The sequence below is a fragment of the Armigeres subalbatus genome, chromosome 2 (genome assembly GCF_024139115.2).
Source record: "Armigeres subalbatus isolate Guangzhou_Male chromosome 2, GZ_Asu_2, whole genome shotgun sequence".
Taxonomy (NCBI): domain Eukaryota; kingdom Metazoa; phylum Arthropoda; class Insecta; order Diptera; family Culicidae; genus Armigeres; species Armigeres subalbatus.
The window spans coordinates 134,069,122-134,097,020 of record NC_085140.1 but is presented as its reverse complement, the minus strand read 5'-3'; the positions used below and the strand labels follow the sequence as shown (position 1 = coordinate 134,097,020).

The window sequence follows — 27,899 nt, the reverse complement described above, 5'->3', positions numbered from 1 at the left end:
CTCTGAGCCTCTTGAAAGGAGGCTCCTGAGCCTCTTGAAAGGAGGCTTGAGCCTCTTTGAAAGGAGGCTTCAGCCTCTTGAAAGGAGGCTCTGAGCCTCTTGAAAGGAGGCTTCCTGAGCCTCTTGAAAGGAGGCTTGAGCCTCTTGAAAGGAGGCTTCCGAGCCTCTTGAAAGGAGGCCCTGAGCCTCTTGAAAGGAGGCCTGAGCTCTTGAAAGGAGGCTCTGAGCTCTTGAAAGGAGGCTTCTGAGCCTCTTGAAAGGAGGCTTCTGAGCCTCTTGAAAGGAGGCTCTGAGCCTCTTGAAAGGAGGCTTCCAGGCCTCTTGAAAGGAGGCTTCAAGCCTCTTGAAAGGAGGCTTCCTGGCCTCTTGAAAGGAGGCTCCTGAGCCTCTTGAAAGGAGGCTTCTGAGCCTCTTGAAAGGAGGCTCCTGAGCTTCTCTTGAAAGGAGGCTTCCGAGCTCTTGAAAGGAGGCTTGAGCCTCTTGAAAGGAGGCTTCCTGAGCTCTCTGAAAGGAGGCTTCCTGGAGCTTTCTTGGTGAAAGGAGGCTTGAGCCTCTTGAAAGGAGGCTCTGAGCCTCTTGAAAGGAGGCTTCTGAGCCTCTTGAAAGGAGGCTTTGAGCCTCTTGAAAGGAGGCTTCTGGAGCCTCTTGAAAGGAGGCTTCTGAGCCTCTTGAAAGGAGGCTTCCTGAGTCTTGAAAGGAGGCTTGAGCCTCTTGAAAGGAGGCTCTGAGCCTCTTGAAAGGAGGCTTCCTGAGCTCTCTTGAAAGGAGGCTTCTGAGCCTCTTGAAAGGAGGCTCTGAGCCTCTTGAAGGAGGCTGAGCCTCTTGAAGGAGGCTTGAGCTCTTGAAAGGAGGCTTCCTGAGCCTCTTGAAAGGAGGCTCTGAGCTCTTGAAAGGAGGCTCCTGAGCCTCTGAAAGGAGGCTCTGAGCCTCTTGAAAGGAGGCTTCTGAGCCTCTTGAAAGGAGGCTTCCTGAGCCTCTTGAAAGGAGGCTCTGAGCCTCTTGAAAGGAGGCTCTGGAGCCTCTTGAAAGGAGGCTTCTGAGCCTCTTGAAAGGGAGGCTTCCGAGCCTCTTGAAAGGAGGCTTCTGAGCCTCTTGAAAGGAGGCTTCTGAGCCTCTTGAAAGGAGGCTCTGAGCCTCTTGAAAGGAGGCTTCCTGAGCCTCTTGAAAGGAGGCTCTGAGCTCTTGAAAGGAGGCCTTTTGAGGAGGCTCTGAGCCTCTTGAAAGGAGGCTTCTGAGCTCTGAAAGGAGGCTCTGAGCCTCTTGAAAGGAGGCTCTGAGCCTCTTGAAAGGAGGCTTCGGAGCCTCTTGAAAGGAGGCTCTGAGCCTCTTGAAAGGAGGCTCTGAGCCTCTTGGAAAGGAGGCCTGAGCCTCTTTGAAAGGAGGCTTCCTGAGCCTCTTGAAAGGAGGCCCTGAGCCTCTTGAAAGGAGGCTCCTGAGCCTCTTGAAAGGAGGCCCTGAGCCTCTTGAAAGGAGGCTCTGAGCCTCTTGAAAGGAGGCTTCCTGAGCTCTTGAAAGGAGGCTCCCAAGCCTCTTGAAAGGAGGCTTCCCAGGAGCCTCTTGAAAGGAGGCCCAGAGCCTCTTGAAAGGAGGCTTCCGAGCCTCTTGAAAGGAGGCTCTGAGCCTCTTGAAAGGAGGCTCCAGCCTCTTGAAAGGAGGCTCCCAAGCCTCTTGAAAGGAGGCTTCCTGAGCCTCTTGAAAGGAGGCTTCCTGAGCCTCTTGAAAGGAGGCCTGAGCCTCTTGAAAGGAGGCTCCAAGCCTCTTGGAAAGGAGGCTCTGAGCTCTTGAAAGGAGGCTTCCTGAGCTTGAAAGGAGGCTTCTGAGCTCTCTTGAAAGGAGGCTTCCGAGCCTCTTGAAAGGAGGCTCTGAGCCTCTTGAAAGGAGGCTCCCAGAGCCTCTGAAAGGAGGCTTCCTGAGCCTCTTGAAAGGAGGCTCCTGAGCCTCTTGAAAGGAGGCTTCCTGAGCCTCTTGAAAGGAGGCCCCAAGCCTCTTGAAAGGAGGCTCCAAGCCTCTTGAAAGGAGGCTCCCAAGCCTCTTGAAAGGAGGCTCCAAGCCTCTTGAAAGGAGGCTCCTCAAGCCTCTTGAAAGGAGGCTCCCAAGCTCTTTGAAAGGAGGCTCCAGAAGCCTCTTGAAAGGAGGCTCCTGCCTCTTGAAAGGAGGCTCCCAAGCTCTTGAAAGGAGGCTCCCAAGCCTCTTGAAAGGAGGCTCCCAAGCCTTCTTGAAAGGAGGCTTCCAAGCCTCTTGAAAGGAGGCCCCAAGCCTCTTGAAAGGAGGCTCCCAAGCCTTCTTGAAAGGAGGCTCCCAAGCCTCTTGAAAGGAGGCCCCAAGCCTCTTGAAAGGAGGCTCCAAGCCTCTTGAAAGGAGGCCCCAAGCTCTTGAAAGGAGGCCCTGCCCTTGAAAGGAGGGCTCCAAGCCTCTTGAAAGGAGGCTCCCAAGCTCTTGAAAGGAGGCTCCAAGCCTCTTGAAAGGAGGCTCCCAAGCCTCTTGAAAGGAGGCCCCAAGCCTCTTGAAAGGAGGCTCCCAAACCTCTTGAAAGGAGGCTCCCAAGCCTCTTGAAAGGAGGCTCCCAAGCATCTTGAAAGGAGGCTTCCGAGCCTCTTGAAAGGAGGCTTCCGAACCTCTTGAAAGGAGGCTTCCGAGCCTCTTGAAAGGAGGCTCCAAAGCCTCTTGAAAGGAGGCTCCAAAGCCTTCTGAAAGGAGGCTCCAAAGCCTCTTGAAGGGAGGCTTCAATGCCTCTTGAAAGGAGGCTACAAAGCCTCTTGAAAGGAGACTCCAAAGCCTCTTGAAAGGAGGCTCCAAAGCCTCTTGAAAGGAGGCTCCCAAGCCTCTTGAAAGGAGGCTCCCAAGCCTCTTGAAAGGAGGCTCCAAAGCCTCTTGAAAGGAGGCTCCAAAGCCTCTTGAAAGGAGGCTCCAAAGCCTCTTGAAAGGAGGCTCCAAAGCCTCTTGAAAGGAGGCTCCAAAGCATCTTGAAAGGAGGCTCCAAAGCCTCTTGAAAGGAGGCTCCAACGCCTCTTGAAAGGAGGCTCCAAAGCCTCTTGAAAGGAGGCTCCAACGCCTTTTGAAAGGAGGCTCCCAAGCCTCTTGAAAGGAGGCTCCCAAGCCTCTTGAAAGGAGGCTCCCAAGCCTCTTGAAAGGAGGCTCCCAAGCCTCTTGAAAGGAGGCTCCCAAGCCTCTTGAAAGGAGGCTCCCAAGCCTCTTGAAAGGAGGCTCCCAAGCCTCTTGAAAGGAGGCTCCCAAGCCTCTTGAAAGGAGGCTCCCAAGCCTCTTGAAAGGAGGCTCCTAAGCCTCTTGAAAGGAGGCTCCCAAGCCTCTTGAAAGGAGGCTCCCAAGCCTCTTGAAAGGAGGCCCCAAGCCTCTTGAAAGGAGGCTCCCAAGCCTCTTGAAAGGAGGCAAGCCTCTTGAAAGGAGGCTCCCAAGCCTCTTGAAAGGAGGCTCCCAAGCCTCTTGAAAGGAGGCTCCCGAAGCCTCTTGAAAGGAGGCTCCCGAAGCCTCTTGAAAGGCGGCTCCCGAAGCATCTTGAAAGGAGGCTCCCGCAGACCCTTGAAAGGAGGCTCCCGAAGCCTCGTGAAAGGAGGCTCCCAAGCTCTTGAAAGGAGGCTCCCAAGCCTCTTGAAAGGAGGCTCCCAAGCCTCTTGAAAGGAGGCTCCCAAGCCTCTTGAAAGGAGGCTCCCAAGCCTCTTGAAAGGAGGCTCCCAAGCCTCTTGAAAGGAGGCTCCCAAGCCTCTTGAAAGGAGGCTCCCAAGCCTCTTGAAAGGAGGCTCCCAAGCATCTTGAGAGCAGGCTCCCAAGAATCTTGAGAGGAGGCTCCAAAGCCTCTTGAAAGGAGGCTCCAAAGCCTTCTGAAAGGAGGCTCCAAAGCCTATTGAAAGGAGGCTCCCAAGCCTCTTGAAAGGAGGCTCCAAAGCCTTCTGAAAGGAGGCTCCAAAGCCTCTTGAAAGGAGGCTCCCTGCCCTCTTGAAAGGAGGCTCTCAAGCCTCTTGAAAGGAGGCTTGAAAGGAGGCTCTCAAGCCTCTTGAAAGGAGGCTCTCAAGCCTCTTGAAAGGAGGCTCTCAAGCCTCTTGAAAGGAGGCTCCCAAGCCTCTTGAAAGGAGGCTCCAGAGCCTTCTGAAAGGAGGCTCCAAAGCCTCTTGAAAGGAGGCTCCAAGCCTCTTGAAAGGAGGCTCCAAGCCTCTTGAAAGGAGGCTCCAAGCCTCTTGAAAGGAGGCTCCAAGCCTCTTGAAAGGAGGCTCCAAGCCTCTTGAAAGGAGGCTCCAAGCCTCTTGAAAGGAGGCTCCAAGACTCTTGAAAGGAGGCTCCCAAAGCCTCTTGAAAGGAGGCTCCCAAGCCTCTTGAAAGGAGGCTCCCAAGCCTCTTGAAAGGAGGCTCCCAAGCCTCTTGAAAGGAGGCTCCCAAGCCTCTTGAAAGGAGGCCCCCAACCCCCTTGAAAGGAGGCCCCCAAGCCTCTTGAAAGGAGGCTCCCAAGCCGCTTGAAAGGAGGCTCCCAAGCCGCTTGAAAGGAGGCTCCCAAGCCTCTTGAAAGGAGGCTCCCAAGCCTCTTGAAAGGAGGCTCCCAAGCCTCTTGAAAGGAGGCTCCCAAGCCTCTTGAAAGGAGGCTCCCAAGCCTCTTGAAAGGAGGCTCCCAATGGAGGCTTCCGAACCTCTTGAAAGGAGGCTTCCGAGCCTCTTGAAAGGAGGCTCCAAAGCCTCTTGAAAGGAGGCTCCAAAGCCTCTTGAAAGGAGGCTCCAAAGCCTCTTGAAAGGAGGCTCCAAAGCCTCTTGAAAGGAGGCTCCAAAGCCTCTTGAGAGGAGGCTCCAAAGCCTCTTGAAAGGAGGCTCCAAAGCCTTCTGAAAGGAGGCTCCAAAGCCTATTGAAAGGAGGCTCCCAAGCCTCTTGAAAGGAGGCTCCAAAGCCTTCTGAAAGGAGGCTCCAAAGCCTCTTGAAAGGAGGCTCCAAAGCCTCTTGAAAGGAGGCTCCAAAGCCTCTTGAAAGGAGGCTCCAAAGCCTCTTGAAAGGAGGCTCCAAAGCCTCTTGAAAGGAGGCTCCAAAGCCTCTTGAAAGGAGGCTCCAAAGCCTCTTGAAAGGAGGCTCCCAAGCCTCTTGAAAGGAGGCTCCCAAGCCTCTTGAAAGGAGGCTCCCAAGCCTCTTGGAAAGGAGGCTCCCAAGCTCTTGGAAAGGAGGCTCCCAAGCCTCTTGAAAGGAGGCTCCCAAGCCTCTTGAAAGGAGGCTCCCAAGCCTCTTGAAAGGAGGCTCCCAAGCCTCTTGAAAGGAGGCTCCCAAGCCTCTTGAAAGGAGGCTCCCAAGCCTCTTGAAAGGAGGCTCCCAAGCCTCTTGAAAGGAGGCTCCCTAGCCTCTTGAAAGGAGGCTCCCTAGCCTCTTGAAAGGAGGCTCCCTAGCCTCTTGAAAGGAGGCTCCCTAGCCTCTTGAAAGGAGGCTCCCAAGCCTCTTGAAAGGAGGCTCCCAAGCCTCTTGAAAGGAGGCTCCCAAGCCTCTTGAAAGGAGGCTCCCAAGCCTCTTGAAAGGAGGCTCCCAAGCCTCTTGAAAGGAGGCTCCCAAGCCTCTTGAAAGGAGGCTCCCAAGCCTCTTGAAAGGAGGCTCCCAAGCCTCTTGAAAGGAGGCTCCCAAGCCTCTTGAAAGGAGGCTCCCAAGCCTCTTGAAAGGAGGCTCCCAAGCCTCTTGAAAGGAGGCTCCCAAGCCTCTTGAAAGGAGGCTCCCAAGCCTCTTGAAAGGAGGCTCTCAAGCCTCTTGAAAGGAGGCTCTCAAGCCTCTTGAAAGGAGGCTCTCAAGCCTCTTGAAAGGAGGCTCTCAAGCCTCTTGAAAGGAGGCTCTCAAGCCTCTTGAAAGGAGGCTCCCAAGCCTCTTGAAAGGAGGCTCTCAAGCCTCTTGAAAGGAGGCTCTCAAGCCTCTTGAAAGGAGGCTCTCAAGCCTCTTGAAAGGAGGCTGTCAAGCCTCTTGAAAGGAGGCTCTCAAGCCTCTTGAAAGGAGGCCCCAGAGGCTCTTGAAAGGAGGCCCCAGAGCCTCTTGAAAGGAGGCCCCAGAGCCGCTTGAAAGGAGGCCCCAGAGCCTCTTGAAAGGAGGCTCCAAGCCTCTTGAAAGGAGGCTCCAAGCCTCTTGAAAGGAGGCTCCAAGCCTCTTGAAAGGAGGCTCCAAGCCTCTTGAAAGGAGGCTCCAAGCCTCTTGAAAGGAGGCTCCAAGCCTCTTGAAAGGAGGCTCCAAGACTCTTGAAAGGAGGCTCCAAAGCCTCTTGAAAGGAGGCTCCCAAGCCTCTTGAAAGGAGGCTCCCAAGCCTCTTGAAAGGAGGCTCCCAAGCCTCTTGAAAGGAGGCTCCCAAGCCTCTTGAAAGGAGGCTCCCAAGCCTCTTGAAAGGAGGCTCCCAAGCCTCTTGAAAGGAGGCCCCAAGCCTCTTGAAAGGAGGCTCCCAAGCTCTTGAAAGGAGGCTCCTAAGCCTCTTGAAAGGAGGCTCCCAAGCCTCTTGAAGGAGGCTCCCAAGCCTCTTGAAAGGCTCTCAGGCTCCCAAGCCTCTTGAAAGGAGGCTCCCAAGCCTCTTGAAAGGAGGCTCCCAAGCCTCTTGGAAAGGAGGCTCCCAAGCCTCTTGAAAGGAGGCTCCCAAGCCTCTTGAAAGGAGGCTCCCAAGCCTCTTGAAAGGAGGCTCCCAAGCCTCTTGAAAGGAGGCTCTAAGCCTCTTGAAAGGAGGCTCCACAGCCTCTTGAAAGGAGGCTCCACAGCCTCTTGAAAGGAGGCTCCCAAGCCTCTTGAAAGGAGGCCCCAAGCCTCTTGAAAGGAGGCTCCCAATCCTCTTGAAAGGAGGCTCCCAAGCCTCTTGAAAGGAGGCTCCCAAGCCTCTTGAAAGGAGGCTCCCAAGCCTCTTGAAAGGAGGCTCCCAAGCCTCTTGAAAGGAGACTCCCAAGCCTCTTGAAAGGAGGCTCCCAAGCCTCTTGAAAGGAGGCTCCCAAGCCTCTTACAAGGAGGCTCCCAAGCCTCTTGAAAGGAGGCTCCCAAGCCTCTTGAAAGGAGGCTCCCGAACCTCTTGAAAGGAGGCTCCCAAGCATCTTGAAAGGAGGCTTCCGAGCCTCTCAAAAGGAGGCTTCCGAGCCTTTTGAAAGGAGGTTTCCAAGCCTCTTCAAAGGAGGCTTCCGAACCTCTTGAAAGGAGGCTTCCGAACCTCTTGAATGGAGGCTACCGAACCTCTTGAAAGGAGGCTTCCGAACCTCTTGAAAGGAGGCCTCAAAGCATTCTGAAAGGAAGCTCCAAAGCCTCTTGAAAGGAGGCTCCAAAGCCTCTTGAAAGGAGGCTCCAAAGCCTCTTGAAAGGAGGCTCCAAAGCCTCTTGAAAGGAGGCTCCAAGCCTCTTGAAAGGAGGCTCCCAAGCCTTCTGAAAGGAGGCTCCCAAGCCTTCTGAAAGGAGGCTCCAAAGCATCTTGAAAGGAGGCTCCCAAGCCTCTTGAAGGGAGGCTCCCAAGCCTCTTGAAAGGAGGCTCCCAAGCCTCTTGAAAGGCGGCTCCCAAGCCTCTTGAAAGGCGGCTCCCAAGCCTCTTGAAAGGAGGCTCCCAAGCCTCTTGAAAGGAGGCTCCCAAGCCTCTTGAAAGGAGGCTCCCAAGCCTCTTGAAAGGAGGCTCCCAAGCCTCTTGAAAGGAGGCTCCCAAGCCTCTTGAAAGGAGGCTCCCAAGCCTCTTGAAAGGAGGCTCCCAAGCCTCTTTAAAGGAGGCTACCAAGCCTCTTTAAAGGAGGCTACCAAGCCTCTTGAAAGGAGGCTCCCAAGCATCTTAAAAGGAGGCTTCCGAGCCTCTTAAAAGGAGGCTTCCGAGCCTTTTGAAAGGAGGTTTCCGAGCCTCTTGAAAGGAGGCTTCCGAACCTCTTGAAAGGAGGCTTCCGAACCTCTTGAAAGGAGGCTTCCGAACCTCTTGAAAGGAGGCTTCCGAACCTCTTGAAAGGAGGCTTCCGAGCCTCTTGAAAGGAGGCTCCAAAGCCTCTTGAAAGGAGGCTCCAAAGCCTTCTGAAAGGAGGCTCCAAAGCCTCTTGAAAGGAGGCTCCAAAGCCTCTTGAAAGGAGGCTCCAAAGCCTCTTGAAAGGAGGCTCCAAAGCCTCTTGAAAGGAGGCTCCAAAGCCTCTTGAAAGGAGGCTCCAAAGCCTCTTGAAAGGAGGCTCCAAAGCCTCTTGAAAGGAGGCTCCAAAGCCTCTTGAAAGGAGGCTCCAAAGCCTCTTGAAAGGAGGCTCCAAAGCCTCTTGAAAGGAGGCTCCAAAGCCTCTTGAAAGGAGGCTCCAAAGCCTCTTGAAAGGAGGTTCCAAAGCCTCTTGAAAGGAGGCTCCAAAGCCTCTTGAAGGAGGCTCCCAAGCCTCTTGAAAGGAGGCTCCCAAGCCTCTTGAAAGGAGGCTCCCAAGCCTCTTGAAAGGAGGCTCCCAAGCCTCTTGAAAGGTGGCTCCCAAGCCTCTTGAAAGGAGGCTCCCAAGCCTCTTGAAAGGAGGCTCCCAAGCCTCTTGAAAGGAAGCTCCCAAGCCTCTTGAAAGGAGGCTCCCAAGCCTCTTGAAAGGAGGCTCCCAAGCCTCTTGAAAGGAGGCTCCCAAGCTTCTTGAAAGGAGGCTCCCAAGCCTCTTGAAAGGAGGCTCCCAAGCCTCTTGAAAGGAGGCTCCCAAGCCTCTTGAAAGGAGGCTCCCAAGCCTCTTGAAAGGAGGCTCCCAAGCCTCTTAAAAGGAGGCTCCCAAGCCTCTTGAAAGGAGGCTCCCAAGCCTCTTGAAAGGAGGCTACCAAGCCTCTTTAAGGGAGGCAACCAAGCATCTTGAAAGGAGGCTTCCGAGCATCTTGAAAGGAGGCTTCCGAGCCTTTTGAAAGGAGGTTTCCGAGCCTCTTGAAAGGAGGCTTCCGAACCTCTTGAAAGGAGCCTTCCGAGCCTCTTGAAAGGAGGCTTCCGAGCCTCTTGAAAGGAGCTTTCTAAGTCTCTTGAAAGGAGGTTTCCAAGCTTCTTGAAAAGAGGCTTCTGAGCCTCTTGACAGGAAGCTTTCGAGCCTATAGACATGAAGCTTCCGAGCCTCATGGAAGGTAGCTTCCAACACTCTTGCAATGAGGCTTTTGATCCTTCTCCGAGCCTCTTGAAAGAAGGCTTCCGAGCCTCTTAAAAGGAGGCTTCCGAGCTTCTTGAAAGGAAGATTTCGAGCCTCTTGAAAGGAGGCTTACGACCTGCTCGGAAGAAGGCTTCCGAAAGGCTTCGAAGAAGGTTTCAAGGAAGGTTTCAAATTTTCTAATGATATTTCCGGAAGTGAGTTGTTCGGCTCTTCGTGTGTTGATGTCTTAAAAAAATGTCTTAATCACTCAACTAGTGATTCGCCCTAATAACCGTTTTGGTCGAATTCAATTTTCGCCTAACGTGTTATTTTTTAACTATGTCACATGTCTTGATCAAGACGATGAATACGCATCAACCTATCCTCTTCACTACCATACTACCCATGATTATCCCATGTTGGGCTTTGTAGTTTTTTACTTTGTATCTTTTTATAGAAAAATTTTTGTTAAGTTTCGATAGATTTTTGTCTCACGATGAATATTCACGATTTCTACAGATTTTGTATATTATTCAATAGAACGACCTCGGAAACGACGTATTTTTTAGTTATTATATTTCATGATTAGATCTTCCAAGATAAGATATTTTCCAATCCACGCCAAAGTTATTAGAGGCAACCCAGAGAGTTTCATTCTAAGCAATTGCATTTTTGCTCAAACACTTCAACCACGCAAACAGTTCAATTACCGAAATCAAGCACATAGCGGGACTGACATGCGTAAAACACCCAGCGAATATTGTATTTCTCGACAGAACGCCCCGCTAAACTATTTGAATGATCATGGTTGCAAATTCTATTTTTGTTTCTACTGACTGTGTTCTTAATATCCTTGGTTTTTGATCATGTGCCGTTCCTATTCTAACAGTGTTAAAAAAACCAAATCCCACATGCTTAAGAAAACTAAAAAAATGTGCCTTTAATATTTTCACAGTTATTGCAGTTACGCTTGTTATGGGAGAGGGAGCGGGTCAAAAACTCGGATTTTTACGTTACGTAATTTTTGAACGGACCCCAAGATGATTTTATATGCTCATCTATTAGTTTTTTTTTAATTATTTTAGTATAATGGACGATAAGCTTCTGTGGTAGTACAGGAAAAATTCCATCCCTACTTGGTGTTTTAAAGGGCTCAAATGAATCAATCAGCCATTTAACTTTCTGTTCAGTAAAATTGCATTGGCCAGAATGCTACCATCGTTCCTGGTGCAACTCACCTCAGTGATCTTATTCGTTTGTTGGATATCTCCCCTTCCTTGATTAACACTTGTTTGCAGAATCTGATACAGTCTGGTCCTCATGCGAAATAATGATAGAACAAGGAATGTGTGTTTGCATCATTACTTCTAAAGTTTCATACTAAGTTGTCTTGGTAAAAGAGACATTGTCTTTTTAATAGTTTAAATACCTTTTGTGTGATCTTCAGCAAAGAGCAACTTTGGTTCAAATGTCGCCATGCTTTTCAATGGCCGGGAGTGTACATCTAAGTCTGGAAAATTTTATTAGCATTTCTATATTATTGTGAAATTGCTCAACTGTTGGTACATGTGTTGCTATTATTGAATTTTCGATTGTTATGTTAAAAATGGTGATTGGCACATCCACCCTATGTCTTTTACCTTTCAATCTCTTTAAAAACTTGTTTTCTTCAAGCATCTTACAATTAATGTTGTATGAAATTATTTTCTACTCTGTTCTCTATACTTTCCAAGAACTAACCAAATTATCCGAATCAGCGACACAAGCATGATTCAAATTTCTACTTTTTTTTCCTCAATTCCAAACAAACCCTTAATCACCTAATTTAATCACTTTTTCTTTTCGTTTTATCATTTTCCTTTCGAAATCATCGCACATCGGCACATCGCCGGACTCCGTTCTTTTTTCCCCCAAACCACCCCCATTTTTCTCTTCCCAGTGAACGATCTGGTGGAACACAAATCGAAACTGCACCGACCAACGCTCAGCTTGGCCAAGCTGAAGCATCGCAAGTACGTTCGACAGAAAATCTTCACCCGGGCGCCGTTCCAGTCCTCGTCGGCCCGGTCCAGCAGTAGCAGCACCAGTAACGAATCAGCGTGACGGGTCCTTCCGGCAAGACTACAGTGACTTCAGCAGAAATCCGAACAACCAAAGTCATCTTGACGATGATCTAATTTCGAATATTGTGTAGATAAGGGAGGTAGATAAACGTGATAGGAACAGAGCGGAAGAAAGCTCGACTAAACACACGCAAACAATTCAGGAAATTCCAAACCCAGAGAATAGCGAACCCAGCCAGATTACGAGCCAGAACACGGTAGATAGGATTTAATTTTAAACAGACTATGAAGTCTATTTGTAGTTATCGTTTTAAACAGGAACCAAGCCAGGCAGCTGTAGTCCTAGGAATCAGAGTTAGTGGACGCACACTCCAGTAGTATACGAATAGCAGAAGGTGAGAGGGGACAATTCGTCAGTCTCTTTTCTGCAGAGATTGATTGAAATAATGCATTTTCCCGGCAAGTTTCGGTTTGCTGGTGAAAACCATTCTCACTGCACCTTCGAAATGTGTTGGCGTATATTGAGATAGTATTTATTTTAGGTTCTATAAAATAGGAGTAGTTTGGCAAAGCGAAACTGAGGGATAAAGGAGTTGATCAATAAGTGTAGGACTGAAAATTTCATAGGTAATGCGATCACAAATTTACACTATTTCACACTATTTCTGGCCTAATCTAATTCAAAATTCAGTGTTCGCGTTGGTGTGACTATTAAATAGATAGAACAGATTATATTTTTTCTGCTGCGAAATCGTCAGTTCAAGGACAAAATCAATGTCGCTCATTTGAAATCAATCGCCAGATATGTATCCACTAAACCCTTTTGATTGACTGCTGTATTTCACACCGCTACACATTGTTTAAGTTCAATCAACATTTAACATTCTGATAACGAGCCCACCAAGCCCTGGTGTCGAACCTCAGCCTAACACTCATCAATCAAAACCTTCATGCCTCAGTAGGTATTGCATCCGAGTGAAAGACTTATACCTAGGGAACAAGTGGCAATCGTTTTATCCGCAGTCAGTAGACACTGAGTGGAACCAGAAGACTGTTGTGTTAATGAGTGCTTTCATGGTCCGTCAACAAGAGCCTCCTAGTAGGTCGGTCCGTCGACCAGCATCGAGATGATAATGAATTGATAATGATGATGAATGTTGCGGTTTGAGTGAGTATGCTGCTGTTAGTCCTATCGGACCACTTGTAGGTTAAACACGCCAACGTAATTCTAGAGCCCATTCTTACTATCCTCCATTCATTCATTATTCGCTGTACAGCACTAACTCGTCAAATCACTTCCCGTTTCCCTTTCATCAATTCAACATGTATGTATAGTAGCTTGTATGTACCTAATATTGTACGTCTCTCTAGAGGCCAGCAGAGTGTGAGAAACAAGAAACCACTGAAGAAGCCAATCGGAACACTCGCCATCGTCAATCAGATGTAGGAAATCGGAGCCACCTCAGTTGTGGTAGGAAAAACAAAATAAAATCGAGATCTTTATCTCCCGGCTTTGAGCAATCGTACAAGATAAATAGCCACTAGTATTATATTAACTTAATTGGACTACGGTATAGAACCGAGTAAATAACACTGGTTTACAAAATAAATAATCATGAATTTCAACGTTCGATATCCGACTGCTAATGCATCACTTCGGTTATAGAAATGTGATCAGAAAAGTTAAATGTGGACCCATTTCTGTAATATAACCAATATAAGATTCGTTTGGAGAGAGTTGAAATCGCCGTGCGAAGTCAGTGATAATTTTATAAACTAGCATATCTTTCAAACTCAGAATATGAAAATAAATAGAATAAAAAAAAATTGAATGACGTAATTGTTATGATCGAATTGGATGAAAAGAAATAACAAATAAAAACCGGAGAAACGCCATTATTATCGGATGTAAACTTTCTGGTTTTGGTAGAAGTGGAACCACGTGGAACATTATAAAGTAAAACCAAATCATCGTACCTGTCAGATGCAGATAATTCAATGAGATGCCAACCGTATTCCATATCAATTGGGACCTCCTGTAGCTCAGTAGTAAGATGGGTCATTTGGCCGAAAGGGTCGTTTGGCCTATAGGATCATTTGGCCGTATAGGACATTTGGCCGAATATGTCATTTAGCCAAATAGTTTCACACACACAAATACACACATACAGACATCACCTTAGTTCGTCGAGCTGAGTCAATCGGTATATAACACTATTGATCTCCGGGCCTTCTATCAAAAGTTCTTTTTTTGGAGCAATCATATAGCCTTTCGGTACAACTGTGTTGTACGAGAAAGGCAAACACCCGTGGAATGGAATGAACCTTTTTTTCTGAAATACATTTAGCGGAATGTCATTTGGCGGAATCCTGTCCTGAAAGCAGTTCTCAACCCTTTTCTAGAGAGATACCCCTTCGAACTTTTGCATTAATGGAGGTACTTCCTATTTTTTTTTGCAGTAAATGATATATGGATCTCCATGAAGTTGGCTGAATTTTTTATTATTCCGTGGTAAATTCCAATTCGAAGTAAATTTATTTTCATTACATCAAGCTTCCTACAAGACTTTTTTTTGACTATTGGAGGCTTTCGAGCATCTTGAAGGGAGGCTTCATTAACTCTTGAAAGGCAGCTTCAAACCACTTGAAGGGAGGCTTTCGAGCATCTTGAAAGGATGCTTCAGAACCTTTTGAAAGGCGGTTTTCGAGCCAATTATAAGGAGGGTTCTGAGCTTCTTGACAGTTTGTTTCCAAGCCTCTTCAAAGAAGAAATCCAAGCCTCTTCAAGGAAATCTTCCGAGACTCTTGAAAGAAGGCTCATGAGCCTCTTGAAAAGAGGCTTTTGAGCCATTGAAAGGATGCTACAAAGCCTTTTGATATAAGGCTTCATATACTTCTTGAAGGCACTAAGAGTTTCGAAAGTACGCTTTCAAGCCTCTTGGAAAACTAATTTTGAGTCTTTTGAAGGGAAAACTTCCGAGCCTCGCGAAAGGAGGCTTCCGAGCCTATCCAAGGAAGGCTTCCGAACCTCTTGAAAGAAGCCTCTGAACCTCCTAAAAGGAGATTTCCTTTTGAAACCCGAGCCTCTTGAAGCGAGGCTTCAGAAACTCTTAAGAGGCAGCTTTCAAGGCACTTAGAAGTAGGCTTCTAAGAATCTTGAAAGAACGCCTCTAAGCCTCTTGAAAGTAGACTTTCAAGCCTCTTGAAAGAAATATTCCGAGCCTCTTGAAGGGAGGCTTCCAAGCCTCTTGATAGGAGGCTTCCGAGCCACTCGAAATGCGGTTTTCGAGCCACTTAAAAGCAGGTTTCTGAGCCGCCTATAAAGAAGGCTTCCAAACCTATTGAAGATGGCTTTCGAATCTTTTTAAGCAGGTTTCCGGGTCTCTTAGAAGGAGGCTGCTGAACCTCTTGAAAGAGCCTTCCGAGGCTCTTGAAAGGATGCTTCGAGTCGCTTGAAAGGCGGCTTCCGAGAGCGTAGAAGGATGCTTCCAATTCTTTTGCAACGAAGGCAATTGAAGGCTTCCGTACTTTCAGACTCTAGATGTTAGTTTAAAAGCATGTTGTTAACATATTATTAAATAATTTGTTTCGAATAGGTAGATTGCAATGAAGATTTTTGAAATTCGTTCATTTACCGTTTTGTCCTTTTCAACTTTTTGTCGCACAGCGCTTCATACACTACTGTGCTGGTTTGGAGGGCAGGATTCAATAGACTTTAATTTACTGATCGCAATACATATTATGTACAACGCGAAGTTTTGAAATAAAAAGAATACACATTTATCAAAATTTAATCAAAAGTTTTTATTGGAATTGTAATATATCCGCCATTATACGCATTCTTGCCCGAGGTACCCCCAGGGGTACATGTACCCCAGGTTCAGAACCGCTGCTGTAAAGATAAATTCCGTACCGCCGTGCGAGGCTTCTTTAGACATGCGGCGCTGCTTTGTACACTTGAGTTTTTCAATATTTTGTAACATAAATGCTGTTCATAAGCATATCATGACTTCAACATTTTGGTAAAACTTTATTTTTGTGCCATTTTGCATGGACCCTCTATAAAATAAGATTACCTTCACGGGCAAATCTCAAGCTTTTTTCAGCTGCTGAAACTATTACTTGGTAAAAGTTGGTTTTGATATCCATAAATCAAGATAAGCCTTTGTATTACACCTGTATTTCCTTATCTCTATCATCCGTGCAAGCACCCAAAATAGGTAATTATGTAAATAAAATGCAAACTTTGCAAAAGTAATTCATTGAATAAAGATTTGTATATAGTGTGTAAAAAGTAGACCCCAAAAACTCAACTTATTTTACTCGACATATGAAAAATATTTTTGTTTTTCATTCAATCGCGGTATTTTTTTGTACAAACCTTTCTTACATGTCCATATTCAACATATACAAACAAATTTTTTTTCCTTGTTGGGTATTTTAATCACTGCGACCATTTGTTAGATCTATACAAAAATTACTGAAATCGGTTGACTCTTACAGCTGTTTCACTCAAAGTTGAAGAAACCGAAAACAGAAAGTCGAAAAAAAAGAAAATGTCGAAAGAAGCCCCGCACGACGGTACCATTATTATTATTTTTTAAATACTTTATTTAAGTAGTTTTTTGAATTTAAAATAAATTCATCATTGTCATACCATTATAGAGTTTTACGCGTTCATATTGTTGTACGATCCGATCTAAATTAGTTTTGAGTGCGATGAGAGAAGACCTAAAGCGAAGTTAAAAAATATTGCTGTCGTCAAAATAACGTGCTTGTCCGGTACAAGGCAAAGGGAGGAGAAAAGGCCTACGTTTACATTTACATACGTTTACAGTGTATCAGAGGAGATCTTCTTCTTCTTCTTATTGGCATTACATCCCCACACTGGGACAGAGCCGATAATGCAGAGGAGATAATGCTTTCTTTAACCGATTCGATACGGAGTTTTTTCACCTTATTTTGGACATACTTTTGCATACTGCTAAATTTTCTTTCTCAAACTTGTTTGTTAGTTGTAATAGCTCCAATGGACATCATTAAACAGTACGTACCTACGAAAAAAAAACTGTTATTATGATCACACACTTTGCGTCGATATTTTTTTCAACACTTCTGTTCGGTATAAAGAAAAAGAAGGATATATTGAATTGAAGCAAGGAGGAGAGATAGTTCATACAATAAAAGAGCTTCTCTACCAGGATAATAAATGCTTGGTGCTTCAATTCTACACCATGCTTGCTATACACTTTGAGAAAATGCGAATCTGATAAATGGAATATTCCGCAAAACGGCATTCCTCGAAATGGTACATTCTGGCAAAAGTAATTCTGTGAAAAAGCACAAACCGCCAAAAATAATTCCGCGAAAAGATACACTACGCCAAAATATAACATTTCGCCGAAAACCATTTCTATGCGGTATGACATTTGGCAGATTGTACCTTTTCGCCGAATGTCTTTTGAAGAGAGAGCAGACGCAGCCATTCAAATAATTCATTATCTCCCCCCTTTGCTTTTTTCCGCGTAGATGCGTTCATTCGTAGAAGGGGCTATCTCCTTTCTTTCCTTTATACCGAGCAAAGGTGTTCACTTGAAGAAGGCCTTATACCGGCCAGAAGCGCTCATTTAAAGAGTGCTTTGTCTTCTTTTATTGTTTACCAGAATCCAAGAGAATTAAGAGCGGATTACAAAACACTAGCACCATGTTATTAAGTAGAATTCAATAAATATTTTGATAATAATTAATTCTAATTGAAATCCGCTAAATGGCAATTTATTAATAAATTCCTGAAGGAGTTCCCTTAAGAATTTCCAAAGACATTAATGAATGGAATTCCTTAAGAACTGAACTACTCGAGGAATTTCCGAAGAAATGTCTAGAAGACCTTCCGCAGAAATTCGGGAGAGAATTTCTGAAGTAGACCAGTGCGTGTGTTGATTGATTTTTTGGCGGTATCACGTCAATGGTGATCGGTGGCGCTGAGAGTTAGCGTGAACTCTTACATAAAAAAATTTCCTGAATTCCTTCGACAGGTCCTACAACAATTCATCAAAAAGTTCCTCCAGAAAATCTTCTTTGAATTCCTACATAAATTTCTTCGAAGTTACATTTAAAATTCCTCTGAAGGATTCTTCAAGAACTTCACCGAATACCAATCGCATAACAAGTTATTAATTGTTTGGTATTGAAATACCTAAGTATGTTATGCCTACAGTATTCTGCATATTAATTTTTGGTATTTTTTTTTTGGAATTATTTTTAATTTTTTTTATGCAAGGCTAGTTCATAACAGAGTATGGTATTCAGGTAGTCGCTCCTGCCCGGGAAGTTCTTCAAGCCATTCCTTTAAGTTTGTAGAGATAAGCCTGTCTAGGGCTGCAAGTCTCTATTATGATAAAGATATGTATGTATAAAAAAATGTTTATCAGCAAGTTCCTCTAGGAATTCCTCCGGAAGTTCATCCACAAAATCTTCTGGATGTCAGAAATTCTTTCAGGATTTGCTCCAATAGTTCCTCTAGGAATCCCTCTCGAAATCCTGCAAAAATTCCTTCGAATTAACTTTAAAGAATCCTCTAGAGTCAAGAAATTTGATTAGGAGCTACTAAACAATTTATCTTGTGAATTCCTCTAGAAACTCACCTAGCGATTGCTTTACATTTTTTCACGGATACTCCCCTAGAAATTCCATCAGTAGTTCCTTAACAAATTCATCCTACAATTCCTCCAGAAATTCACTCATGAACTCTTCTTAAACTACTTCAAAAAATTCACAGACATTACTTTGAGAACTCTCCAGAAATTCCTTCTGATTCACTTTAGAAATTCTTCAATTCCTTTCGAATTTTTCTAAACCCATATCCAAGCAACTCATGGGAATTTTCCAGATTGTTAAATGGAAATTTAATTACGAATTACTCCAGAAAATTTTACCCGCATTCTTGAAAAAAATACTTCGGAAATTTCCCCTGAAATGCATCAAATTTTTCCAGTAAGTCTTGGAAATATCTCAAGGAATTCTCCTGTATAGTAATAAACAAATCTCTCTAAAAATTTATCCGGGTATTCCTCCAGAAATGTTTACAAATGTTCTTCTGAAAGTTTCTCTAGAAACTCCTCCGGAAATTACTATTTACGAAATTCACCCGGCAACTCAGAAATTCTTACGTTTTATTGTTTTTCGGAACATCCTAAAGAAATAACTCTGGAAACTCTTCCAGAATTTCGCCCGGATTTCCATCCTCGATCTCATCCAAGAATTTCCGCGAAATTTACTTCACGAATTCTTCCAAAAATCCCTTTATAAATTCCCTGGGAAAATTCCTCTGGAAATTTGTTATTAAATTTCCCCAGGAATTCCTGAAGGTAATCTCCACAAAATACCTCCCGCAATTGCTCCGGAAAATTTAAGATGCTATCCTACTCAATAAGCGGAAATAGTGCCAAAGCGAAGTGATCTCTTCCCGCTAGTATTTCAGCCACTATAGCAGCCAAAACCGAGCCTTAGAACCGAATTGAGGCTGGACCGAACTCCAGCTAGTGAACTTCGTCCCAATGAATCGCCTGCTTCGAGCGTGCTTACAGTGGCACACTAAGAGTTAACTTTTGGAAATCAGTATGGCGAAAGGCATCTAATGTTTAATATCCCGAAAATAAGCACCTTAATCTAAAACAATATTTGGTAAGCATAGTAACGGACACCTTCCTACATGACCAAATAGTTTTTCGTGAAAAGTTCCTTACTTACTTGATACTTGATACTTGATGGACTACGGCCTACGCCGAATGGAGTATCCTTCTCCACTGGACTCGATCCTGGGCCAATCGCTTCCAGTCGCCCTGAACATTGAGCGCCCTCAGGTCCTCTTCAACTGCAAAAAGCCATCGTGTACGCGGCCTTCCACGAAGCCTGCGGCCTCTTCCGGGTTCTCTACTAAATATTATCTTCGCTTGTCGTTTTTCCGGCATACGAACAACGTGACCAGCCCACCGTAGTCTGCCGTGTTGTATAAGCTTAATAATATCCAGCCCTTTATACACCTGGTACAATTCGTGATTCATGCGACGCCGCCAGATACCGTTCTCCTGATTACCGCCGAGTATACTGCCCTGCCCTACTGCCCTGCGATCGATTCCAATGAGGTCAATGTCGTCCGCAAAGCCCAGGAGCATATGCGACCGTGTGATGATAGTGCTTTTACTCTGCACGCCAGATCTCATAATAGCGCCCTCGAGTGGAATGTTGAACAATTAATTCGAAAGTGCATCACCCTGCTTCAATCCGTCTAAGGTCACAAACGAGATTGACACACTGCAATCCGAATACTTGATTTCGAGCCATCCAGCGTGGCACGTATCAGTCTAATCAGTTTCGCCGGAAAACCATGTTCAGACATTATCTGCCACAGCTTATTTCTTTTTACTGAATCGTACGCTGCTTTGGAATCAATTAACAGATTTTGAGTCTGCAAGTTGTACTCCCGAAATTTATCAAGGATCATCCGCAGGCTAGACATCTGATCCGTCGTTGAACGGCCCTCATGAAATCCTGCCTGATATTCGCCAACGAAGGACTCCTCAAGGACTCCATCTGTAATTGGCACACTCTAGTCTGTGCCTTTTCTCATAGAGTTCTTTATCCTCCCATATTTTCTGGATAATGTGGTGGATTGATTGAACCAGCTGCTCATTTCCGTGTTTGGGAAGCTCGACCGGGATATCGTCCTTCCTAGCAGCTTTACTGTTTTACAGCTCGTTTAGAGCCCTCTTTACCTCGTCCAGCGTTGATGGTTACACAGCTTGACCGTCGCCGATTATGTCCATCCTGCTCCTTAACACACCTTCATTTTCACTGTTTAACAAATCTTCAAAATGCTCCTTCCCCCTGGCTGCAACCATAGTCTTGTCTGTCAGCAAATTCCTCTCTTGGTCATTGCACATGGCGGGCACTGGCGTAGTCTTATGCCGCGCGCCATTGACAGTTGCGTGAAACCTCCGCATATCGTTTCTATCCATGTTATCCTGCGCTTCAGTTATCACACTCTCTTCGTATTGTGTTTGTTTTTCTGTGGTGGATTCGTTTCTCTTCTGCCCTTGTTACACTGTACCGCTCTCTGTTGAAACGGGTACGAGCCACTGGCATTCGACTCCTAGCAACATTTTTCTCGTCTGTCACTTGCTGGTACTTCTCATCAAACTAACCATTTCGTTAGCATCGCTGTGCACTGTGCAGTGCCTAACACTTCTTGTGCTGTTCTAGTCACAGCTTCGTGGATATTTTCCCACAATCTGTTGACGTCGCTAGATCCGGTGGCATCTCCTATTCACACGGCCAGCTTCTGGTGGTACTGTTCAGCAACTGTTTCAACTGACAAGCGTTGGATATTGAAACGCATTGCTCTGTTGTTTCATGAATTCGTGACGCTGGAAAGTCGCACCCGATTTTTTGTAACTACAAGGTAGTGATCCGTGTCAATGTTCGGACCTCTTAAGGACCTTAGATCCATAACATCCGAGAAATGTCGTCCGTCGATATGAGCAAGTCTTTCCACTCGGATGTTGCTAGGTGTGTTAGCGGATATTTTTACGTGCGAAGTAGGTACTACTGATTGCCATTCCTCTAGCAGCAGCAAAGATCACAAGTCGCAGACCACTGTTGTTGGTAGCGGAATGAAGGTTTTCCGTACCAATGACAAGGCAAAAGAAACTTTCTATTCCGATCTGGGCATCTGCATCCCCGATGACAATCTTTACTTCGTGTGTTGGGCACTCTCCACAGGCCTTATCAAGACTGTCATAGAACTTATTTTTCATGTCATCAAGTTTACCGTTCGTTGGGGCATAGGTGCTGATCAGGCTATAGTTAAAGAATTTGCCCTTCATTCACAACGGAAATGCGGTCGCTTATCTGCTTCCACCCGATAACATGCTTCATCTGCTTCCCGATCACCATGAAGCCAACTCCTCGTTCTGCTTTGTCACCGCCGCTATAATAGTGTTCGCTATGGGATCCTATGGGCCGACTCTCTGCAGCTCACGAGCCAGGAGGCCAACACGTACGGGTTCACTCAAAGTTCTCACGTTCCAAGATTTGAATTTCCAATCGTTGTCCTTTTTTAGTTGCAACGTCTGTTGCCGTTTGCTCTACTTTTGCCTTTCTTGGTAACAGTAGAATTTTCGCAAGGCTACTTCACCAGGGTTGCGCTACCTACATCGTGTTGAAGGTACTGCCTTCTCGATGCTGACACGATGCAGCATGATGAGCACAGTTTTGTTTAGAGTCCCTCGCTGGCACTCGGACGATGATCAGCCGCTCCTAAAATGGTGCTACAGACGCTGTTGTGAGCCGCTCCTAACATGAAAAACAGACGCTCGATCAGATTTGCACCTTCGGTGAGGAGCAAATCCTCCCTTCCCTGTCCGCATACGACCCTAGTTCCCGCCGGGGTTTGTTACCCGATCTTCCCTAAGGTTGCTCGTATCCCGGCCAGCGCCACGAGGATAGGAGTTGCTGGGTAAGAAGCTAAGGATCGCGAAATGGGGTCTATTTGATTCCTTCAGGTACGCATTAACCAACATTTGCAATTTTTTCGACATACTGCTTCAAAAACGGATGCAAACCATGAAAAAGTAGAAATATGGGGAAATTTCCCCGTTTTTTTTGAAGAATTTTTATTGATACCGACTATGCTACATGCTATAGGATTGTTCAAAATTTCTTCATGATTGCTGAGAAGTCTTTTAGGAATGCTGAAAGGCATTCCAACAAATCACTTAACTTTACTACGAGTGCGCGGAGCCACCCAGAAATGTTAAGAAAGTGCACTATAAATTCCTCCAGAGATGAATTCATCGAAATTGTGAAAATTCTTTTTGAAATCGCTTTTTAAAATTGCCTTCGAAATTCCATCATGCAATGCTCCTAAAATTCCTACTAAATGAACTCTCATAGGTTTTGGTACGGAGTTATTTCCTGCGGGAATTGACGAAATAATTCCCGGAGGAATTTTCGAAGGATTCCTCATTTTATCACTCCGAAATTTACCATGGTAGTGATAAAAAAGGAATATTGCTGTTGCAGGATGCCATATCTGGCCAAAAACAAAAATAATAATTATGAGTTCTTCAGAAAAAACAGCAGAACCTCAGGCATGGAAGCGGGCTTGGTAGTCATATGGCTACTGCTTCTGCCTCATACGCAGGAGGTCGTGGGTTCAATCCCAGGTCCGTTCCATTCTTCTACTTTGTATCTTTCTCTTTATTTCTCATGTTCTAGTAATCGCTAGAACTGGAAATGGACTTCCATACCGTTTCCATTGCTATTCCTATACCTTCAACTTGAGTATTCTAACAGTAATCTGCTAGAATTGGAAATGAACTATAGAGCTCGTTTCCTACATCCAACTAGAAATTCCATCAGTTACCTTCTTCTATCTATCACATTGGCAGCTCGTTAACCAAGACGGACCCCTGCCTCCCCAACCTAACCCAGAAACTCCCACAAATTCCGCATGAACTCGTGGCAAGTGCAGAGGTATATTCGGCTTGCAGTGGGCGAGTGATTGCATCATCATTTCCACCCGCTTCCCAACATTGACTTGCATTCTGACGTGGCAGGCGCCAGTATGACCTAACAAATGAGATCACCAGTACTTGTACATTGAAGATGTGTGCTAGTCCCAAGCAAACATCTGTTGGTTCCCTGTGGAAGAACAGCTGATCTGGTCATAATGGAGTAGCAACTACGAGCAGTCAATCAAGCTCAAGCTCAAGCTCAAAAACAGCAGAACCTCAGGCACTTATTCTTATAAATGTTTTTGTTGACTGTCCCAGTCGTAATCGTTCCACACCAGATATTTTTTTGCAAACTTTGCAAGAAAACTTATAGCGTAAAACCCTTCCAGTTGCCGTAAAAAAGAACTGACTTGGAATTTTGGAAACTGCTTTAAGTCTGTTCCGAACAACTGAAATGACAAGGCGATTTGAAGTTTAAATTTGAATAAATACCCAGATAACCAGTAAGCATTGAATGAAGATTTCGACTTTTCGGCAAACCATTAAATGCTTATAAGCATGTTGGTTGTCAAAACGTATTGAGTTTTTGTTTTGCGCCCATTCTATCGTCGCCAGCAAAAGATGTTTAGCCTTTGACGACAGCGACAATCTACCTATTTGCAAAGTCTCCCTAATAAAGACAAAAAAAAACTCTATTTGAACAGAGAAACAGATGTCTCACTTAGCACAAAATGCAATCAAAATCATCGTCACGGAAACATTATCACCCAATTCTAATTGCACTGTACGTGGACAAGCGGCAACCAGGTGGCGGTAGTGTGCAAACGTCAAGCCCAAGCAATACCGATGCACTATGGTCCAGGATACAGATTTACGCGGAAAGATGCATTTTACGCCAAAACTATATTTTTTAGAAAAAACTGTTGTTCTACAAAATTGTTCGAAATAGTAAGGCCATCATTATGGTGCTACCAAAAAATAGGGTGGCCCATCATATAGAAAAAAATAGAAAACATTTTTTTTATTTCTCGAAATGTTGACATGTTATGTTCTACAAAGTTGTAGCGCAGCTTATTCCAATCAATTTTGCTAAAAAAAAAAATTTTTGTAGCTCTTAAGTTGGCTGATTTAGAGCAATTTTACCTAATTGGATTAGGGTGTACCTAAAAAAACAGTATTTTTGACCTACTATTTTTGTTGTCGATTTCTCGAAATAGTCGTCTTCAGGTGACTTTTAGAGCTCAAAAAAATGCATCTTTTGATGGGTGAATATGCCCCGATTAAAAAGTTATAAACGTTCTTCTGTCAATATTACATTTTTTCCATAAGTTGATATCTCCGGTTAGGGCAGACCAAAAAAATATATCTACACGGCATTTGAAAGAGAAACTCATATTCTTTATTATGTCAAAAAATTTGGGATGTGTTATTTTTTTTCTCAAGTTTTACCAATTTTACTAAAATCATGTTTTCTCAAATAAATTGATATAACTCGACAACGGAAGAAGATACAGACGATATTCTTACAGCAAAGGGATCGTAAACTTATTACCTAAGCATTTTTTTGGGTTTTTCGACCCCCCTCGCCCCATGTAAGATTTGTTTCATACAAATGAATTTTTAGATATTGACCGACCCCCCCCCCCCCCCTCCCCCCATAAGTGCTTACGTCATATGTGTACGGCCCCAAAACACGCGTTTTGAAAAGCCTCAAAAGTCTTCAAATGGTGATATCCGTGAAAAATAAAAAATGAAATGAGCAGATCATAAATATTGGTTTTTGAGGGACACCCTAATACTGGTAAGTAGAATTACTCTAAACAAGTGAACATAAAAAGTTTATATAGCAAAGTTGATTAGAAAAAGCTGCACTACAACTTTGTAAAACATTTTATGTCAATATTCCGCAAAATAAAAAAAAATCACATTTACATAAAATGGCCCACCCTATTTTTCGGTTACTCTATAACAAGGGCCCAAGTATCCAGAACAACTTAGTAGAACAAATTTTTTTTCTTAAAGTATGCTTTAGGCCGAAAATGCATCTTTTCTTGTAAATCTTGCAATACGATAATAATGATAAAACTTATAAAAAGTGTTGAAGCTGTAGATTTTTTATTTTTCATTTCTCACGAATGTAACCTTCTTTTCAAAACGCGTGTTTTGCTATAAGAATATCGTCTGTATCTTCTTCCATTGTCGAGTTATATCAATTTATTTGTAAAAACATGATTTTAGTAAAATTGGTAAAACTTGAGATAAAAAAACATATCTCCAATTTTTTGACATAATAAGGAAAATGAATTTTTCTTTTAAATGCCGTATGAACATATTTTTTTGGTCTGCCATAACCGGAGATATAGACTTATGAAAAAAATGTAATTTTGACAGAAAAACGATTATAACTTTTGATCGGAAAAAGATTTTGAGCATATTCACCCATCAAAAGTTGCAATTTTTTAAGTTCTTAAAGTCACCTTAAGTCGACTTTTTCGAGAAATCTAAAACAATAAAAATAGATCAAAAATACTGTTTTTTGAGGTACACCCTAATTCAATTAAGTAAAATTGCTCTAAATCAGCCAACTTGAGAGGTACCGTCAACTGGGGGGAAGATGATCATTGAGGTGAAGATGATCATTTGATGTGTCAGTCAAAAGTGACATTTTTTTATGAAACGGTAGTCAACAGTATTCTCCGTTCAAGTTATGTTACTGCTAGGTAGAAATCCGAGTTTTTCGATTATAATCATGAAAATGTATTTTGTGGAAGAAAGAGAGAGATAGTCATAAATGACGCTATTTTCGTTTCAAATATTGACTTCGTAGACTTCTTTACGTAGTAAATTCAACATTCATACAAATAGCCTAGTGTATTTTGACTACTAGGTCATAATGATTTTAGTAGAGCTGTCTTGATCAACTTCACCCCAAACCAGATTACTCAAAAAATGTGTGATAATTTAATTTATTTTAATAAATGCGAACGCATTTCAGAAAACTAAAGTTTTTGATTATTGCAACGTATAGTAGTACATGTTTTGAAAATATTTGTTTCGATTTAAAATGTAAACACACATTGTTATTGCATGTTTTGTCTTAAAAATGATCATCTTCCCCCCAGTTGACGGTACAGAAAAAGTTTTTTAGCAAAGTTGATTGGAATAAGCTGCACTACAACTTTGCAGAACATAACATGTCAATATTCCGAGAATTGAAAAAAATATTTCCCAATTTTTTTATATGATGGGCCACCCTATTTTTTGGTTGCACCATAATGATGACCCTACTATTTCGAACAATTTTGTAGAACAACAGTTTTTTCTAAAAAAATATTGTTTTGGAGTAAAATGCATCTTTTTCCGTAAATCTGTATCCTGGACCATAGTGCGATGGAAGCGCCATCGGTGGCCGATCGACCACCTATAAAAAATTAAATCCACAGCTAAAAAGGTGAACGATGGAACATGTGTTGAGTGAGACGTTTGTCTCTCTGTGCTATTTGATTACCGTATCGCCCAGTACGATAACCGATATCCAATGCCACGTCGAACTTTTTTTTTAATGCTTTATTATCGTGATTTTTTATGTTTACAATAAGTTCATCAGGACCACGTCGAACTGTTCTGATCACATTTCTACAAATAGCAATGAAATCGAGCTATAAAAGTGACAAGTTCTAGAATTCTGTGAACTAGTGTAATATAAGCGCATAACAGGAGAAATGTTGCGTAAATTCTGCACGGTGCGAATGAGAATCGCAAATGGGCGAGTCACGCTCTCGATTGTTACGCGACGATGATGAGAATGTAAGGCCAGAAAAAAAAACAAAAGCAATAAAACTGTAACCTAGCAAGCACAAGAAGACGAAGTCAAATGTAAACAAACTTTTTTTCCCGAACAACATACTACCTGTATAACTACAATGAAGACGTGCTACCCCCGCGCTTCTACTCCCAACTAGCGCATCACACCTAATGAGAGGTGAGGAGGAAAAATTAAATTTATAATTTGAAATTAATGATAAACTGGTTTTGAACTGGTGGAAATAATGAGAAAATAAAGCGAACCCCCTCCCCCCTCCAGCACTAAGCACTGACCGGCCCCAGCTTTGAAAGACAAAAACAGAAAGAAAAACATAGGCTGGAGGATGCATAACTACCGCCAGCCGACTTGTAAATCGTCAAAAGAAAGTGAGAAAGGCGCCCTCCAGGTTCTCACGCGCCGCGGTATTGTTTTCGAACTTTCAACCCTGGCAAGTGCGTCCATGCCGATGATGGCGCTATCGGTTAAGGTAGGTCTAGGTAAGTACCCGCAAAAGTGGAGTTCCAATCCAAACGTGCAAAGAAAAACCCACCGAACAAGCACGTGGTGACGAATTGTTATGCCATAATGTGGGGCTGGGAGACTCATCTTCGCGCAACCCGGGGTTCCGAGTTACGTGAGTATGACGCTTGGCGGGCGGCCGCAGGGGGCTGGTTATAACTTAAATGAGTTAAGTGAAAGTTTGTGGTAATGAATGCTAACAATCTTGGAAATGAAATGAGCAATTGAGCATAAGCTTAAAGAATTTTTGAGAATATTATTTAAAATGAACAAGAACAAGGAAAAGAAAAAGAATACCTAATCTTGTAGGAGTTATTACATTGCGGGAGTATTACGTATTCAAGATGTGTTTCCAAATGAAATCAACTGAAGCCTTCCGGAAACGTTCTCTAAGCTTTTGATTAAAATCACAGAGAAGCCATTAAACGTACAAATTGACCGGTGGTTTTTCTTCGTTTGTTAATTCAATCGACATGGATGTATCTCATCGACAAGGCTTCAGCCCGCTTCTACCTCAACTGATTCGCTCAACAAACCTAGGTACTGCTCCTTACATCGCACTGCCGGCTTCGTCGTTGCGCTACACAGAAAACGAAATGGAAAATTGGCGCCAATTACTTGGTTAATATGGAAAGATGGTCTCGGAGCATTCAACGCTGGAAGCTTTAAATGAAAAGTGACTTCTGCTGAAGCTCTAGCGCTTCGTCGGAACGCAAATTGGATTAATTTTAACCGGGATAAATGGCTTGTACGGGAGCTTGAGGCAGCAGCAGATCCGACATGGTAGAAACGATTGAGGGCAAAAGGCATCTCGGTTTAGTTCACTTAATTATCGAATAAGCTCGGCAGTGAAATCGAAAGTGATGAACAGATTTGTTTTGTTTGAGGCGCACCGAGCTAATTTCGGTGGCAAACTCTCAAAAGGTTTCCATTATTATTTAGTTTTTTTTTTGGTTTAATTAAGCACCCTCCAAATATTACATTCTG

At 44.1% G+C, this 27,899-nt stretch overlaps 2 protein-coding genes across 11 annotated transcripts in view; one reads left to right on the top strand and one right to left on the bottom strand.

Annotated features, from left to right (window-relative positions):
• Nucleotides 1-13,117, top strand: part of LOC134210872 (ataxin-2 homolog) — an 87,981-nt gene extending 74,864 nt beyond the window's left edge. The window contains exon 4 of the mRNA XM_062687261.1: nucleotides 10,949-13,117. Coding sequence (XP_062543245.1) covers nucleotides 10,949-11,112 — 164 coding nt within the window. The 3' untranslated portion in view covers nucleotides 11,113-13,117. The remainder of the gene's footprint in view (nucleotides 1-10,948) is intronic.
• LOC134210873 (high affinity cAMP-specific and IBMX-insensitive 3',5'-cyclic phosphodiesterase 8) overlaps nucleotides 1-27,899 on the bottom strand; it is a 630,844-nt gene that overhangs the window by 261,867 nt on the left and 341,078 nt on the right. The window lies entirely within an intron of this gene.